Source organism: Euprymna scolopes, chromosome 26 (assembly GCF_053919585.1).
Source record: "Euprymna scolopes isolate OS-2025 chromosome 26, ASM5391958v1, whole genome shotgun sequence".
NCBI classification, from domain to species: domain Eukaryota; kingdom Metazoa; phylum Mollusca; class Cephalopoda; order Sepiida; family Sepiolidae; genus Euprymna; species Euprymna scolopes.
Window position 1 is genome coordinate 5,969,426 of NC_136507.1, and position 13,956 is coordinate 5,983,381.

Below are 13,956 nucleotides of genomic sequence, written 5' to 3' on the forward strand. Positions count from 1 at the left end.
TATTATTATCATTTTTATTATTATCATTTTTATTATTATCATTTTATTATTATTTTTATTTTTATCATTTTTATTATTAACATTCTCATTATTATCAATTTTATTATTTACATTTTTATTATTATAATTTTTATTATTATCATTTTTATTATTAACATTTTTATTATTATCATTTTTATTATTATCATTTTTATTATTATCATTTTTATTATTAACATTTTCATGTTATTATCAATTTTATTATTATCATTTTTATTATTATCATTTTTAGTATTAACATTTTTATTATTAACATTTTTATTATTATCATTTTTAGTATTAACATTTTTATTATTATCATTTTTATTATTATCATTTTTATTATTATCATTTTTATTATTATCATTTTTATTATTATCATTTTTATTATTAACATTTTTATTATTATCATTTTTATTATTATCATTTTTATTATTAACATTTTTATTATTATCCATTTTATTATTATTTTTATTATTATCATTATTATTATTATCATTTTTATTATTAACATTTTTATTATTATCATTTTATTATTAACATTTTTATTATTAACATTTTTATTATTAACATTTTCATGTTATTATCAATTTTATTATCATCAATTTTATTATTATCATTTTATTATTAACATTTTTATTATTATCAATTTTATTATTATCAATTTTATTATTATCATTTTATCATTATCATTTTATTATTAACATTTTTATTATTATCATTTTTAGTATTAACATTCTCATTATTATCAATTTTATTATTACTTTTATTATTAACATTTTATTATTAACATTTTTATTATTATCAATTTTATTATTATCAATTTTATTATTATCATTTTATTATTAACATTTTTATTATTATCATTTTTAGTATTAACATTCTCATTATTATCAATTTTATTATTACTTTTATTATTAACATTTTTATTATTAACATTTTTATTATTAACATTTTTATTATTATCAATTTTATTATTATCAATTTTATTATTAATTTTATTATTAACATTGTATTATTAACATTTTATTATTAACATTGTATTATTAACATTTTTATTATTATCATTTTATTATTAACATTTTTATTATTATCATTTTTATTATTAACATTTTTATTATTATCATTTTTATTATTAACATTTTATTATGAACATTTTATTATTAACATTTTTATTATTATCATTTTTATTATTAACATTTTATTATTAACATTGTATTATTAACATTTTTATTATTATCATTTTATTATTAACATTTTTATTATTATCATTTTTATTATTAACATTTTTATTATTATCATTTTTATTATTAACATTTTATTATTAACATTTTATTATTAACATTTTTATTATTATTATTTTTATTATTATCATTTTTATTATTAACATTCTCATTATTATCAATTTTATTATTATCAATTTTATTATTAACATTTTTATTATTATCATTTTTATTATTAACATTTTTATTATTAACATTTTTATTATTAACATTTTTATTATTAACATTTTTATTATTATCAATTTTATTATTAACATTTTTATTATTAACATTTTATTATTAACATTTTATTATTAACATTTTATTATTATCAATTTTATTATTATCATTTTTATTATTAACATTCTCATTATTATCAATTTTATTATTATCAATTTTATTATCATCATTTTTATTATTATCAATTTTATTATTATCATTTTATTATTATCATTTTATTATTAACATTTTTATTATTAACATTTTCATTATTATCATTTTTATTATTATACATTTTATTATTATTAATTTTATTATTAACATTTTTATTATTATCAATTTTTATTATTAACATTTTTTTATTAACATTTTTGATAACCTAACGACATTTTTGAATGGATTATTTCCTTTTGAATATGTTTGATATGGCAAGAATTATTGTCTAACTTTCTGCTTGCTTTTCAATTCTTTTCTTTTTTGTCTTTTCTTTTTTTGAATTAACAAAAAAAAAGCAGTTTTTATGCTGTTTTAATTATTATTTTTTCATTTAATTTTCATTTTTTTTATTATTGTTAGTGGATAGATGGCAGCTATACCTTAAAATATAATGCCAAACCTTTTAATATTAAAGACATAAATGGAAATGCAAACTGGGATTTTTTTCAAAAGAAAAAACGTTTAAATCGGTTTAGGAAGCAGAAGGTGACATAAAAGAAAAAAGTTTCATTATGAAAATATATTATGGAATAAAGAATGACATAAAAAAGACCTGGCCAGAGATAGATTAGTTTGGAAGTCATTTTCTAAAAACATTCTTACACATACGTACATGTAAAATGAATGTTAAACCGAATATGTATTGCCCACCATATTTCTATCATTTGCATCTCCTTGTACGAAACATGTGCACTTGTCATCTTTTCATCCTTAATTGACGCCACATGATTGCAACTCAGCATGGGTGTAAAGACAGCACAAGAATGTGCAGCTCAAGTCTTCATTAAAAGCCAAAGATTCTGTTTTTATGTTGTGGATCGTCTGTTTTAACATAATACAGTCTCCACTGAGTATAACCATGTTTGAAGTGATAGCAAGCAGTGCCAAAATGCTAATTATAAAGTTAGAATAAGATTTGTCTCATATTTTTTTGTTTTTATTAATATCAAGGTCAAAAGCCACTCAAGAATAAAACTTAATGAAATCGATAGATTGTCGGTTTAATGATGATGAATATTATGAGAGGATTGAAGATGATGAATGGAATAAACAACACTGAATTACTTATTAAAAAGGTTTATGACACTGAATTTGAAGACGACTGTGCTGTAGTTTGCAGGGAAGAAGTTACATGGTAATATGTTTCACATGTGGGAAGGTCTGACTTTCAAAATAATTTATTGAATAAAAATGACTTTGAACATGCAATTTCAATGTGAAAGATTTAACTGTGGAAATAATTATATCATCTCTCACATTTTGAATATTCTAATAACCATTCACTTGCTAGATTAGCTTGTTGGACGACAGCGTCATAGTGAGTGTAAAATTGTTGGACGACAGCGTCATAGTGAGTGTAAAATTGTTGGACGACAGCGTCATAGTGAGTGTAAAATTGTTGGACGACAGCGTCATAGTGAGTGTAAAATTGTTGGACGACAGCGTCATAGTGAGTGTAAAATTCTTACTTGTGAGATATCAGCTTGGGTTCTCAGTAGTTGGATGACAATATACCTTGTTTGAGATGAAGTATGTACATTCCGTAGTCGGATTTCATCACAGTTTGATCTAGTGGACTTTCTTATGTGTGGCACAATTGCTCAAGTGGCAGAGTTCTTATCTTGCATGCAAGAGATTCGAGCTTCGAATCCTGTTCAGATGTATTCAACTGATGAGAACAAATGAGGGCAAAGCCGAGTTGTTGGCTTTCATGGCTCGTGTGAGCTGCGATGTTGTTTGATTGTGGAAATAATTATATCATCTCTCACATTCTGAAAATTATAATATCTATTCGCTAACTAGATTAGCTTGTTGGATTACATTGTCCTAGTGAGTGTAAATTCCTACTTATGAAATATATATATATTGAGAAGTGATACACGAATTACTATTAGCATATAAGCGACGCTCTTTGTGTAAACAAATCGAGCGGAGGTATTTCGGACGATGTCAAAACATCGTTAAATTCACTATTCGTTCATCAGCCGCCAATAGCATAATGGTTAGGAGCCTTGACTGCCGTACAGACGGTTGGGTTTCAATCCTGGCTTGAGATAGCTGCCTGTCTAGCTGCACTGATGAGCTGTGAAACAGCGAAACAGTACTGTATGTGGATGCCTATATATATATATATATATATATATATATATATATATATATATATTACGACATTTAAAAAATAAATGTTAAAATTTTAATGATATTTCTCGCGGTTTGAAATTGGACATGGAGCTTTTTCCTTGCTGATGGAATCAGAGATGGCTATGTGGCCTAGTTCGAATCTCCCGACCGGTAGTAATCGTTGAATATCAGAAATCCACCAAACAACTTATGTGTGTTTCTTGAAAAACAGTTAAAAAGTTTTCTTTTTTTGTTGTTCTTGAAAGAAAGAATATATATATGACAGAGAAAAGTTTTTCATAAAGTCTACAAAAACATAAGAATAATAAAGAAAACCTCTTATTTATTGTGGTGTTTATAAGCAAATAAAAATTTAATGAATTTATTTAATTGATTATTTATTGAATTGAAGCTACCGAGAAGACGTTATTTGAAGGCATTATACTTGATTTTTCAGATGTCAGCCATATTTCTAAGACTTCGTTTTTAGGTTTAAATTAAAAGCAAGAAGTTATACACAAACTCTAGAAGATACTATTCACAAAATAATGAAAAATACCTTAAATTTAAACAGATTCATTAGCATATAAAAAGTTTTTAACATAATTTACAAAACTAAAATTACTTACAACCAAACCAAAGATATTCTAAGATGCCTTAAAACCGTAACCATGAAACCCTTAAAGACCAACGAACTTATAAAAAACTTTTAAAATCGCAATGATCAATAGTAAGTCAATACAAATTTAGGTATGAATATTAAACCAAATTTTTGTCTTTTAGATTGAGCTCAAAAGCTCAAAAGCCTACACAAACTGAACATTAAAATTAACATTAGAATTTCGATTTTCCAGTTAATTTAAAATTTGTTTTCACTAATGTTTTCTTTTTAACTATGTGTTTGAAATATAATTACATTGAGTGTCAAGGGGAATAATATACTCAAAATTGTATAAACACAGAAATTTCCTCAGATCAACCCTATTTAATTAAAGAGAATGATATAGTCAAGTTTATTATGATTCGCATATTATTAATAACTACCATTTTTATTAATTTCAATTTAAGGTTAACATAAAACCATATCTGACCCTGATTAGATCGATTTTAGTGAAACGTTTTAAAAATACTAAATCAATAAGTAATAAAATATATTTTTTATTCTACAGATCACAATGTATGAAAAGAATTTTAGCTTAAATTGTTACACTACTATTTATATGGGTTGAAATAGGCTAGCATATACCTCGTTCTATGGAGACATTTTATATAATTTTTTACTTTTGTAAAGCAAATTCTCATTAAATGTTACAATATGGAAAAATTTTAAAATGCATAAATTACATTGTTTTCATCTTGTTATATATTTACTAGCTTTACTTAATATTTACCAAAAAGTTAAACGGGAACCTGATTTAACTGTTTTTTTGGGTTTTTTTGTATATAAAGTTTTATGTCGTATTGTTTTCATATCTATCTTTTTCTCTTATTTGAGTTCAATCGATCAAAAACACATTTCAAAGTCAACATATAATTAATCATTATTTATCACCAATCTCAATTATTTGGACCAAAATTTTTAATTTCTCCTTTTCTCTCTACAATACAAAACCAATCACTTACCTCAAAGATTCAATGGTCTTTGTGAGCTGAGTCATTCCCCAAAATTCAGAAATTCCAAAAAAGGTACTCTGAGATGTTATGTTATAAACCTCCAAAAAGAAAAATATTTAATAAATAAAAATGATAAACTAAAAGCAAAACCAAAACAATAACGCAATAATGCAATATAGTTTATTCACAACATCAAATTCTGATTGTACTTATTGTTTAACTGTCAAACTAGAACCCAACACATATGCATTTATATAAATACATTTCACTTGATGAACTTGTATTTTCTAGGAAGAAATTAGTTAATATCTCACAGGTGATAATATTCACCATTTGATGTACAAGATGATAATAAAAAGTTATTCTGCATTAAATGCCAAATATGTTTGACATCATAACAGATGCACTTCCAAATATATTCAGGAAAAAATTATTTTGGAACTCATAACCTCTAAATCGCATTCATTCTAAAATATTTCTTAAGCAACATTAAAATATTTCTTAAGCAACATTAAAATATTTCTTAAGCAACATTAAAATGAATTTCTTAAGCAACATTAAAATGAATTTCTTAAGCAACATTAAAATATTTCTTAAGCAACATTAAAATGAATTTCTTAAGCAACATTAAAATATTTCTTAAGCAACATTAAAATGAATTTCTTAAGCAACATTAAAATATTTCTTAAGCAACATTAAAATGAATTTCTTAAGCAACATTAAAATATTTCTTAAGCAACATTAAAATGAATTTCTTAAGCAACATTAAAATGAATTTCTTAAGCAACATTAAAATATTTCTTAAGCAACATTAAAATATTTCTTAAGCAACATTAAAATATTTCTTAAGCAACATTAAAATATTTCTTAAGCAACATTAAAATATTTCTTAAGCAACATTAAAATATTTCTTAAGCAACATTAAAATATTTCTTAAGCAACATTAAAATGAATTTCTTGAACAGTTTTGTACCACGTTTATGTCTCTACTAATATTAAAATTATACATACAGCCATGGTCAAAATTATGGAGCACCAATGAAAAATTGAAATTATGATTAAAGTTCATGTATTTAAAGGTTAGGAATAATAATGGAGTAAACACTAACAAATCAATATTTTACCAACAATCAATATTATTTGATAAATTGATACAGGTGGTAAGGTCTATTTTCTGCCACTCTTCATGAAGTTTGGCCTCTAATTACTTTTTTGCTGAACATTTGTGCATTCTCACTTGTTTCCCTTGATGGGACCACAAAGTTTTAATGGGATTTAAGTCTGGGGATTCATCACTGTAATCCCCTTTTTTTTTCAAACTAACCCATTGAAACTTTTGACGTATGGCATGGGGCATTGTCTTGTTAGAATATTACATCACTTGAAATGTTATTATTAAATATTTTATTCAAAGAGATTTGTTAAACCTGGTTCAGCATGTTAGTATAAATTGTGGAGTTCATTCTGCCTCACATGTATACAATAGTCCAGTGCCAGTGGCTGGAGAAGCTATGCAGCCCCAAACCATTACCGTTCCTTCTCCAGATTTGATAGTTAGAACCACACAATCAGGATGAAATGTCTCTCCTTCCCTATGGTGAACATAAACTGCTCCAGGGGGTGCCGAAAATCTGATGAAAAAATGAGAATTTGCCACAATTTTTTAATAGATGTTACGGATATGTATTCACATAAAAATTTCAAAGTTTAGGAAATAGAAGCTGTTAACTTACCCCAAATTTACTTTCGTCAGACCAAACAATTTTGTCCCAGTCATCAGGTGTCCAATTTTCATGTTTTTTTTTCAAATTCCAGTCGTTTTTTCTTGTAGGCCTGAGACAAGGAATGCTTCTTCCTTGCTTTGCATTCTTTTTATCCCACTTCTAATAACTTTCTTCCCACTATTTGAGCTGATATGTTTTTGTTTGCATCCTTCTTAAGTTCAACAGAAAGTTCTGAAGAACTTTTCTTCTTATCTGCAAGGGATGTTCTTTGCAAAGATCTATCTTCCTTGGTGGTTGTAGACATTTCATGGCTTTGTCCTTTTCTGTTTTTGAAAGACTTTGTTTCCTTGTACCTTTTAATCATTGTTTGAACTCACTTCACTGAACATTTCCATTTTCCTTGCAATTTCTACCTGACAATATTCTTTACCAAATAAAACAACAATTTGTGCCCTTTTAATATCTGAAAGCTGCCTGTTTGAAAGCATTTTCATTTAAATATACTATTATAATAGAACTGGCAAGAATAAAATATTACCCGAAAAATAAGAAACAACTTTTAGTATGACAATGAATCATTTTGAATATTAGAATGAATTTAGTATGAAACTTAGCTAAAACACTTGAAAAAGGCTTTAAAGTAAATAAATACTACAATCTACTGATAAATATTTTATATTTGCTCTCAACTGTGCACTGTACAATTCTTAATTTTTAAAGGCATAGGTTTAAACTCTTATCTAATTTTTTTATAGGTGCGCAATAATTTGGCCCAACTCAGCTAAAACACTTGAAAGAAAAACTACTTTTGCTCTCAACTGTGCAATGTACAATTCTTAACATTTAAATGTGTAGGTTTAAACTATTATGTAAGTTTTTTATAGGTACTCAATAATTTTGACCAAGGCTGTATATATATATATATATATACATATATATATATATATATATATATATATATATATATATATATATATAGAGAGAGAGAGAGAGAGAGAGAGAGAGATAGAAAGTGAGAAGGTATAAGAGGAGTTGATAGGTTTGTTTTATTATTAAAATGTATTTCTTTTCAGATTTATTTATATTGCATATATATATATATATATATATAAGAGAAAATTTATTGTTCGACTGAATACTCTCTCTGTCTCTCTCTCTGTCTCTCTGTCTCTCTGTCTCTCTGTCTCTCTCTCTCTTTCTATGTGTATCAACGCAATAGTTGTAGGTTCAATCCCTGGCTAAGGAAAGGTGCTAGTCTAGCCGCACTGAAGAGTTGTGATGCAACGAAATAGTATTGTATGTGAATGACTATATATATATATATATATATATAATATGTATGTATGTGTGTGTGTGTGTGTGTGTTTATTCATGCTAATGGCTTTACTAGAGCTGTAGTCAGAATTTAATCTTACTATCTGTAACACTTTTTTTCACTGTAAACAAGCACAAAGCTACTTGGACCCATCCACGTTCAAGGCATGATCACCTTATTGAGTTCATCATAACTCAAAAACCTGAACTTCGAGATGCATATACTGTTGGTGTTATGTGCAGTGCTGAATGTGCCACCAATCACAAGTTGCTGAGAGGAAAGTTTAATCTACAAATCCGTAAGAAAGTTTGTCACAGTGGCATTAAGGTGCCTCGCCGTATTGATGTCGCCAAGTTAAAGTTGCCTCAAGTCCAAAAGAGTATGGTGGAAAAGCTCGATAATCTTGCATTTGATGGTACATTGGTGAATTTCAAGACTTAGGTTTATTCTGCTGGTGTTGAAGTTCTTGGTTTCAAAATGAATAAGAACAAGGACTGGTTCGACGACAACAAACTTGAAATTAATCAGTTGCTGATGAATAAACAGAGAATTTATGAATCTTTACTTCGTGAAGATCATTCTGATCATACAACTAATTTGCGACAATACAAAGAGGTCAAAGCCACATTGCAGCGGAAGCTAAGAAAAACGAAAAACCAATAATGGATGAATATAACGGAGCAGATCTAAAAGGTGTTTGGTACAAAGCATTCAAAGGAATTTTATGGACCTCATCGCCAAGTATTTGGTCCTCCTACCTCTTCAATATCTTCCCTGATGTCAAAAGATGGTTCTATTGTTATTAAAGATCCAGAAAATATTTTGAAAAATGGCAGGAGCACTTTACTGATGTGTTTCCCAATCCCTCAGCAGTAGATGCTGATGCAATTGATAGCCTACCACAATGTGATCTCATATTCAGAATGGATCGTTTGCCTAGTCTGGATGAGGTGCAGCTAGTGACCACACAAGGCACCTGGTTTAACTTCCATGTTTTATTAACTATTTGCTCTCTCTCTCTCTCTCTCTCTCTCTCTATATATATATATATATATATATATATATATATATATATATATATGTTTGTATATATATATGTATATGTGTATGCATATATATGTATATATATGTATATATATGTGTGTATATATTGTATATATATATATGTATATATATATGTATATATTGTGTATGTATATATATATATATATATATATATATATATATATATATATATAGCTTAACTCTTATAATGTACAAACATATAAAGATTATATTAAAATCATTATTATTAAATAGCGTTCTTACTTAGATATCAATGGAGCATAAACTGTCCTTTGTGATAAAATAATTTTAAATCTCACCTCTTTAATAAACCTTTCTTGATTTACTGAAAACCTTGCTGGCAGAAGAGGTTGCAACTGATTGTAAAGGAGGTGACTAGAAAAATAAAAACATTAAAGTTTCCCTTAAAAACAAAACAAATTTTTTAAAAAGGCAGAAGCACAAAAGGTTTCAGGAACGTAACAAGATAAAGAAAACAAACCAACACCGAAGTTAGAAGTATTTTTTAAATATATAAATGAAAAATGCAAAGCAAAACTCGTCAGCAGTCAATCAGAAAAATTTGATAAAAGGATAGAACAGTGATTTGCAATCTGCTCCATCAGCAGCAGTAGGAAAGAAATTTCTATAAATACTTAATTCTGATTGATTAATCTTAACAAAATACTCAAATTTGATCAGTTACGGAAATTTTATTGGTTATTGAAATCGAACTTCAACCAATTGGAAAGACTAAGTGTATGAGAAGGCTGTTAGTGATGTAAAATACTGTGATGCTGAAATGATATGACGTCTGAACAAAAACGTATGTATTTGATAATTTCGAGAATATACTTCTCTTTTTCCAAAAGAAAACAAACCCCAAAAACAAGCAAACAAAACAAAACAAAAAAATGCTGCAAAAAATACTGTAAAAATGACTTTTTTTTCATTTGTTTGTTTATTTTTGTCCATACGTTGCTTCACCATCCCGGTATTCTACATTGCTAACAGCCTTCTTACACACTTATATATTTGTTTACCAGCAACTAAAAATATAAACCATTTGAAAAAATAGGAGACTACAATAGCATATATATATATATATATATATATATATATATATATATATATATATATATATATATGTATGTATATGGAGCATAGGGGCTCTGTTGTCTGGCATGCTGATGTAAAAACTACGACCTGAGGACCCTGCTGTCACTGTCCCAGCTCGCTGGGCCATGACGGATGAGCCACGGGTGTAAAGAGTGGGACCAGTACCATGCACACTGCACCTCACCATAAAAATCTACTGCACAGGCTTGAAGGACACATCCACGCCCACTTGCCACCAACTTTACCAAGTCCTGTAGCGATGGGAAAGGGGTGAAAACGGCAGGTGGAAGATGATCACAGGAAGCCGCAGTTACAAATCCTGCATGCAGGCGGTTCAGTAGGTGTATCAGAATTTTTGAGGAATTTTTGACACCTCTAACACAAAACTGCGAATAAAATATAAAAAATTCGTAATTTCTCTTTTTAAAGTAGGTTGTTTATTTTCTTTATGGAATATACTTCCAAAATAAACTATTAAAGTTGTTTAAAAAATCATAGAAATATTATTTTTTATTTTTTAAAAAACAATGTTTACAAAGTGCCAGTGCGCCTTCATGCAGCCATTTTTTTACATAAAAAGTAAATATTGGACGCTGACGACAATTTTTTCTATTTCATTCAATGTTTTCTTTTTTTAGATGTTTAAAAAAAATCACTCAATAAAGAAGAATTAAAATATATTAAAACAAAAATTCATGTATTTCTTTGAGAAAAGAAAAAATCATTGACTGTTTTTTTTTTTAAAGGCAAAAACTTATAACTAAAATGTGAATATTTTTCATCTATGGGGACACATATTTCTTCACGCACAAAGCTAGACGGCTACCGCGAACATGTGGGTTTTACGTCCTTCTGTCCATCTGTAGTTCAAAACAAGAACAAACACTGATTCGGTGTTTCGCTAACACCATAAAAATACTTACACAATGGCAGCCTTTTCAAATAGTTGTTTAAAAAAATTATTTTATTTAAAAATACATGGAATTTAAAATATAAATATGCATAAATTCTTAACAATGAAGAATGGAAGTACCCATTGAATAGTATTTTTTATAGGTAAGTGATTTTTTTGGAATTTATATATATTTTTTATAATCGAAGTAAGTAAAATTTCGTTGATTTTCTTCAAATCTTTCTTAAAGAAAACCGATTTAAAAAAACAAATGTTGCATAATTTGCTATTAAACCTGTCATTTTTTTAAATTTTGGTCTTTGCTGCTTTAATTGCAAAAAAAATTAGGGTTTGAATTACATTTTTCAAGTAATTATAAGCTTGGAAAGATAGGAGGTCGAATTATTCAATTTTTTATCACGCATTTTTAATGTCAGTTTCTGACACTGCTAGCGGTTCAGGATAACGGTTGCCTAATATTGACCCTGGAGACGACAACATCACTTGGCAGCACCTTGAATGATCAAGCAGCCTTATCTAGGGACAGCACTGCTTGCTCCACAAGGAGAGGGACCTAGAAAATGTGGCCTAACAAAAGCTCATTTCTGTCACCCCCAGTTGGCTTGCTGCGGTCAACGGGCATCTCCCAATGCGGTCGAAATACTACAAAGAAAGGAAGGTATGCACCCACCTGTAAGGGTGCAAAAGCACTGAAGCTGGCATGTTGGAACATCAGAACTATGCTAGACAAAGACTACAACAACAGACCTGAGCGTCGCTCTGCTTTGATTGCACTTGAGCTGTCCAGGCTGGATATCGACATCGCTGCACTTAGCAAGGTTCACTTCACTGGGGATGGCAGCTCTCAGAAACATTGTGCTGAATACACCCTCTTTCGATCTGGGAAACCTGCAACAGAGGGGCATTTCTCAGGTGTCGGCTTTCTGGTCAGAACCTCCATTACTTCCACATTGGAAAGCCTTCCAACTGGTCATTCTGATCACATCATGTTAATGCGCCTCCCTCTGAAGAATAAGAAATTTGCTACGCTTCTCAGTGTGTACGGTTCAACTCTTCAAGTTAAACCTGCAAAAAAAGACAGATTTTACTCAGAGCTCACCCCTGCAGCCAATAATCCTCGGCAACTTTAACACCAGAGTGGGCTGGGATGAAGTTGCCTGAAGAGGAGTGCTTGGCAGACATGCCATTGCCAACTGCAACGAAAATGGGCATTTGCTGCTGGAGTTTTGCATGGAGCTGCAACTCATCATCACAAACACCATCTTCCAGCAAAAAGAAAGATTAAAGACAACCTGGAGGCATTGTCGGTCCAGACATTGGCACCATAAATTACATTCTAGTATGCCAAAGAGACCGCAGAGATGTCTTACACACCTGAGTGATACCCAGTGCAGAATGCCATACTGACCAAGGAAGGGAGGGCCACCCAGGAAAACGTACAATCTTAGCAAACTACAACCAGCTGAAGTGAGAGCTGTCTTCCAAGCAGGTTTGCAGTCCAAGCTTAAAAACATCAGCAGCCCGAAGGAAGTTCCCTCACCTGAGCGACTTGGGAACAACTGAAAACAGCCATCCTGCAGACATCTGAGGGGGTCTTGGATTTTTCACTAAAAAGAACCAGGATTGGTTTGATGAAAACAATGAATAAATCCGAAAATAGTTGGAGAGGAAGAGATAAGCCCACCAGGCCCACTTGGCTCGCCCGTCCTGTCTGCTGAGGAGAGCAGCCTTCTGTCACATCTGCAGCAACCTCCAGTGCAAGCTTAGAATCTTAAAGAACGAGTGGTGGTCCAACCTCGCAGTAAGAACGCAACAGTACGCAGACGCTGGTGACTACAGAGGCATTTATGAAGCCCTAAAGACAGTGATGGCTCCACGCACCGCATCCAGAGTGCACTGCGTAGTGCGTACGGCCAGATGCTTCTCACGGATGGAGCATCTATCCTGAACCATTGGTTTGAGCATTTCCAAGCTCTCTTTAGAGCTGACCGGGTCATTCAGGACACAGCAATCCTCCGCATCCCTCAACTGCCAGCCAAAGTGGAACTGGATGAACCTCCCTCTATGAAAGAACTCAATGTGGCCATAAAACAGTTGAAGATTGGAAAGCAGCAGAAATCGACGGGATCCCACCAGAGATCTGGAAATATGGAGGCCCACAGCAGACTCCCCACATCACCATTGGCGAGACTAAACTGAAGGCCATTCACCAGTTTACCTACCTGGGGTGTACCATGACATCAGATGCCAAACTTGACAGAGAAATAGACAACAGATTGGCCTAAGCAAACAGCGCTTTTGGCAGATTGTACAACAGAGTCTGGAAAAACAGACACTTAAAAATTGCACAAAAATCAGTGTGTAGAGAGCCCTAGTACTCTCCACTCATCG

The 13,956-nt window shown here is 29.7% G+C and overlaps 1 protein-coding gene across 7 annotated transcripts in view; it reads right to left on the reverse strand.

Annotated features, from left to right (window-relative positions):
• The window catches only part of LOC145247907 (uncharacterized), a 151,029-nt gene that overhangs the window by 25,802 nt on the left and 111,271 nt on the right, over positions 1–13,956 (reverse strand). For 6 of the 7 annotated variants that reach the window (XM_080109536.1, XM_080109535.1, XM_080109534.1 and 3 more), the window contains 2 exons: positions 9,854–9,929; positions 5,460–5,548 (listed from right to left, as the gene is read on the reverse strand). In XM_080109536.1, coding sequence (XP_079965662.1) covers positions 5,460–5,548; positions 9,854–9,929 — 165 coding nt within the window. Of the gene's footprint in view, positions 1–5,459; positions 5,549–6,951; positions 7,082–9,853; positions 9,930–13,956 lie in introns of those variants that run through there. The other variant, XM_080109537.1, reaches the window with a different exon arrangement.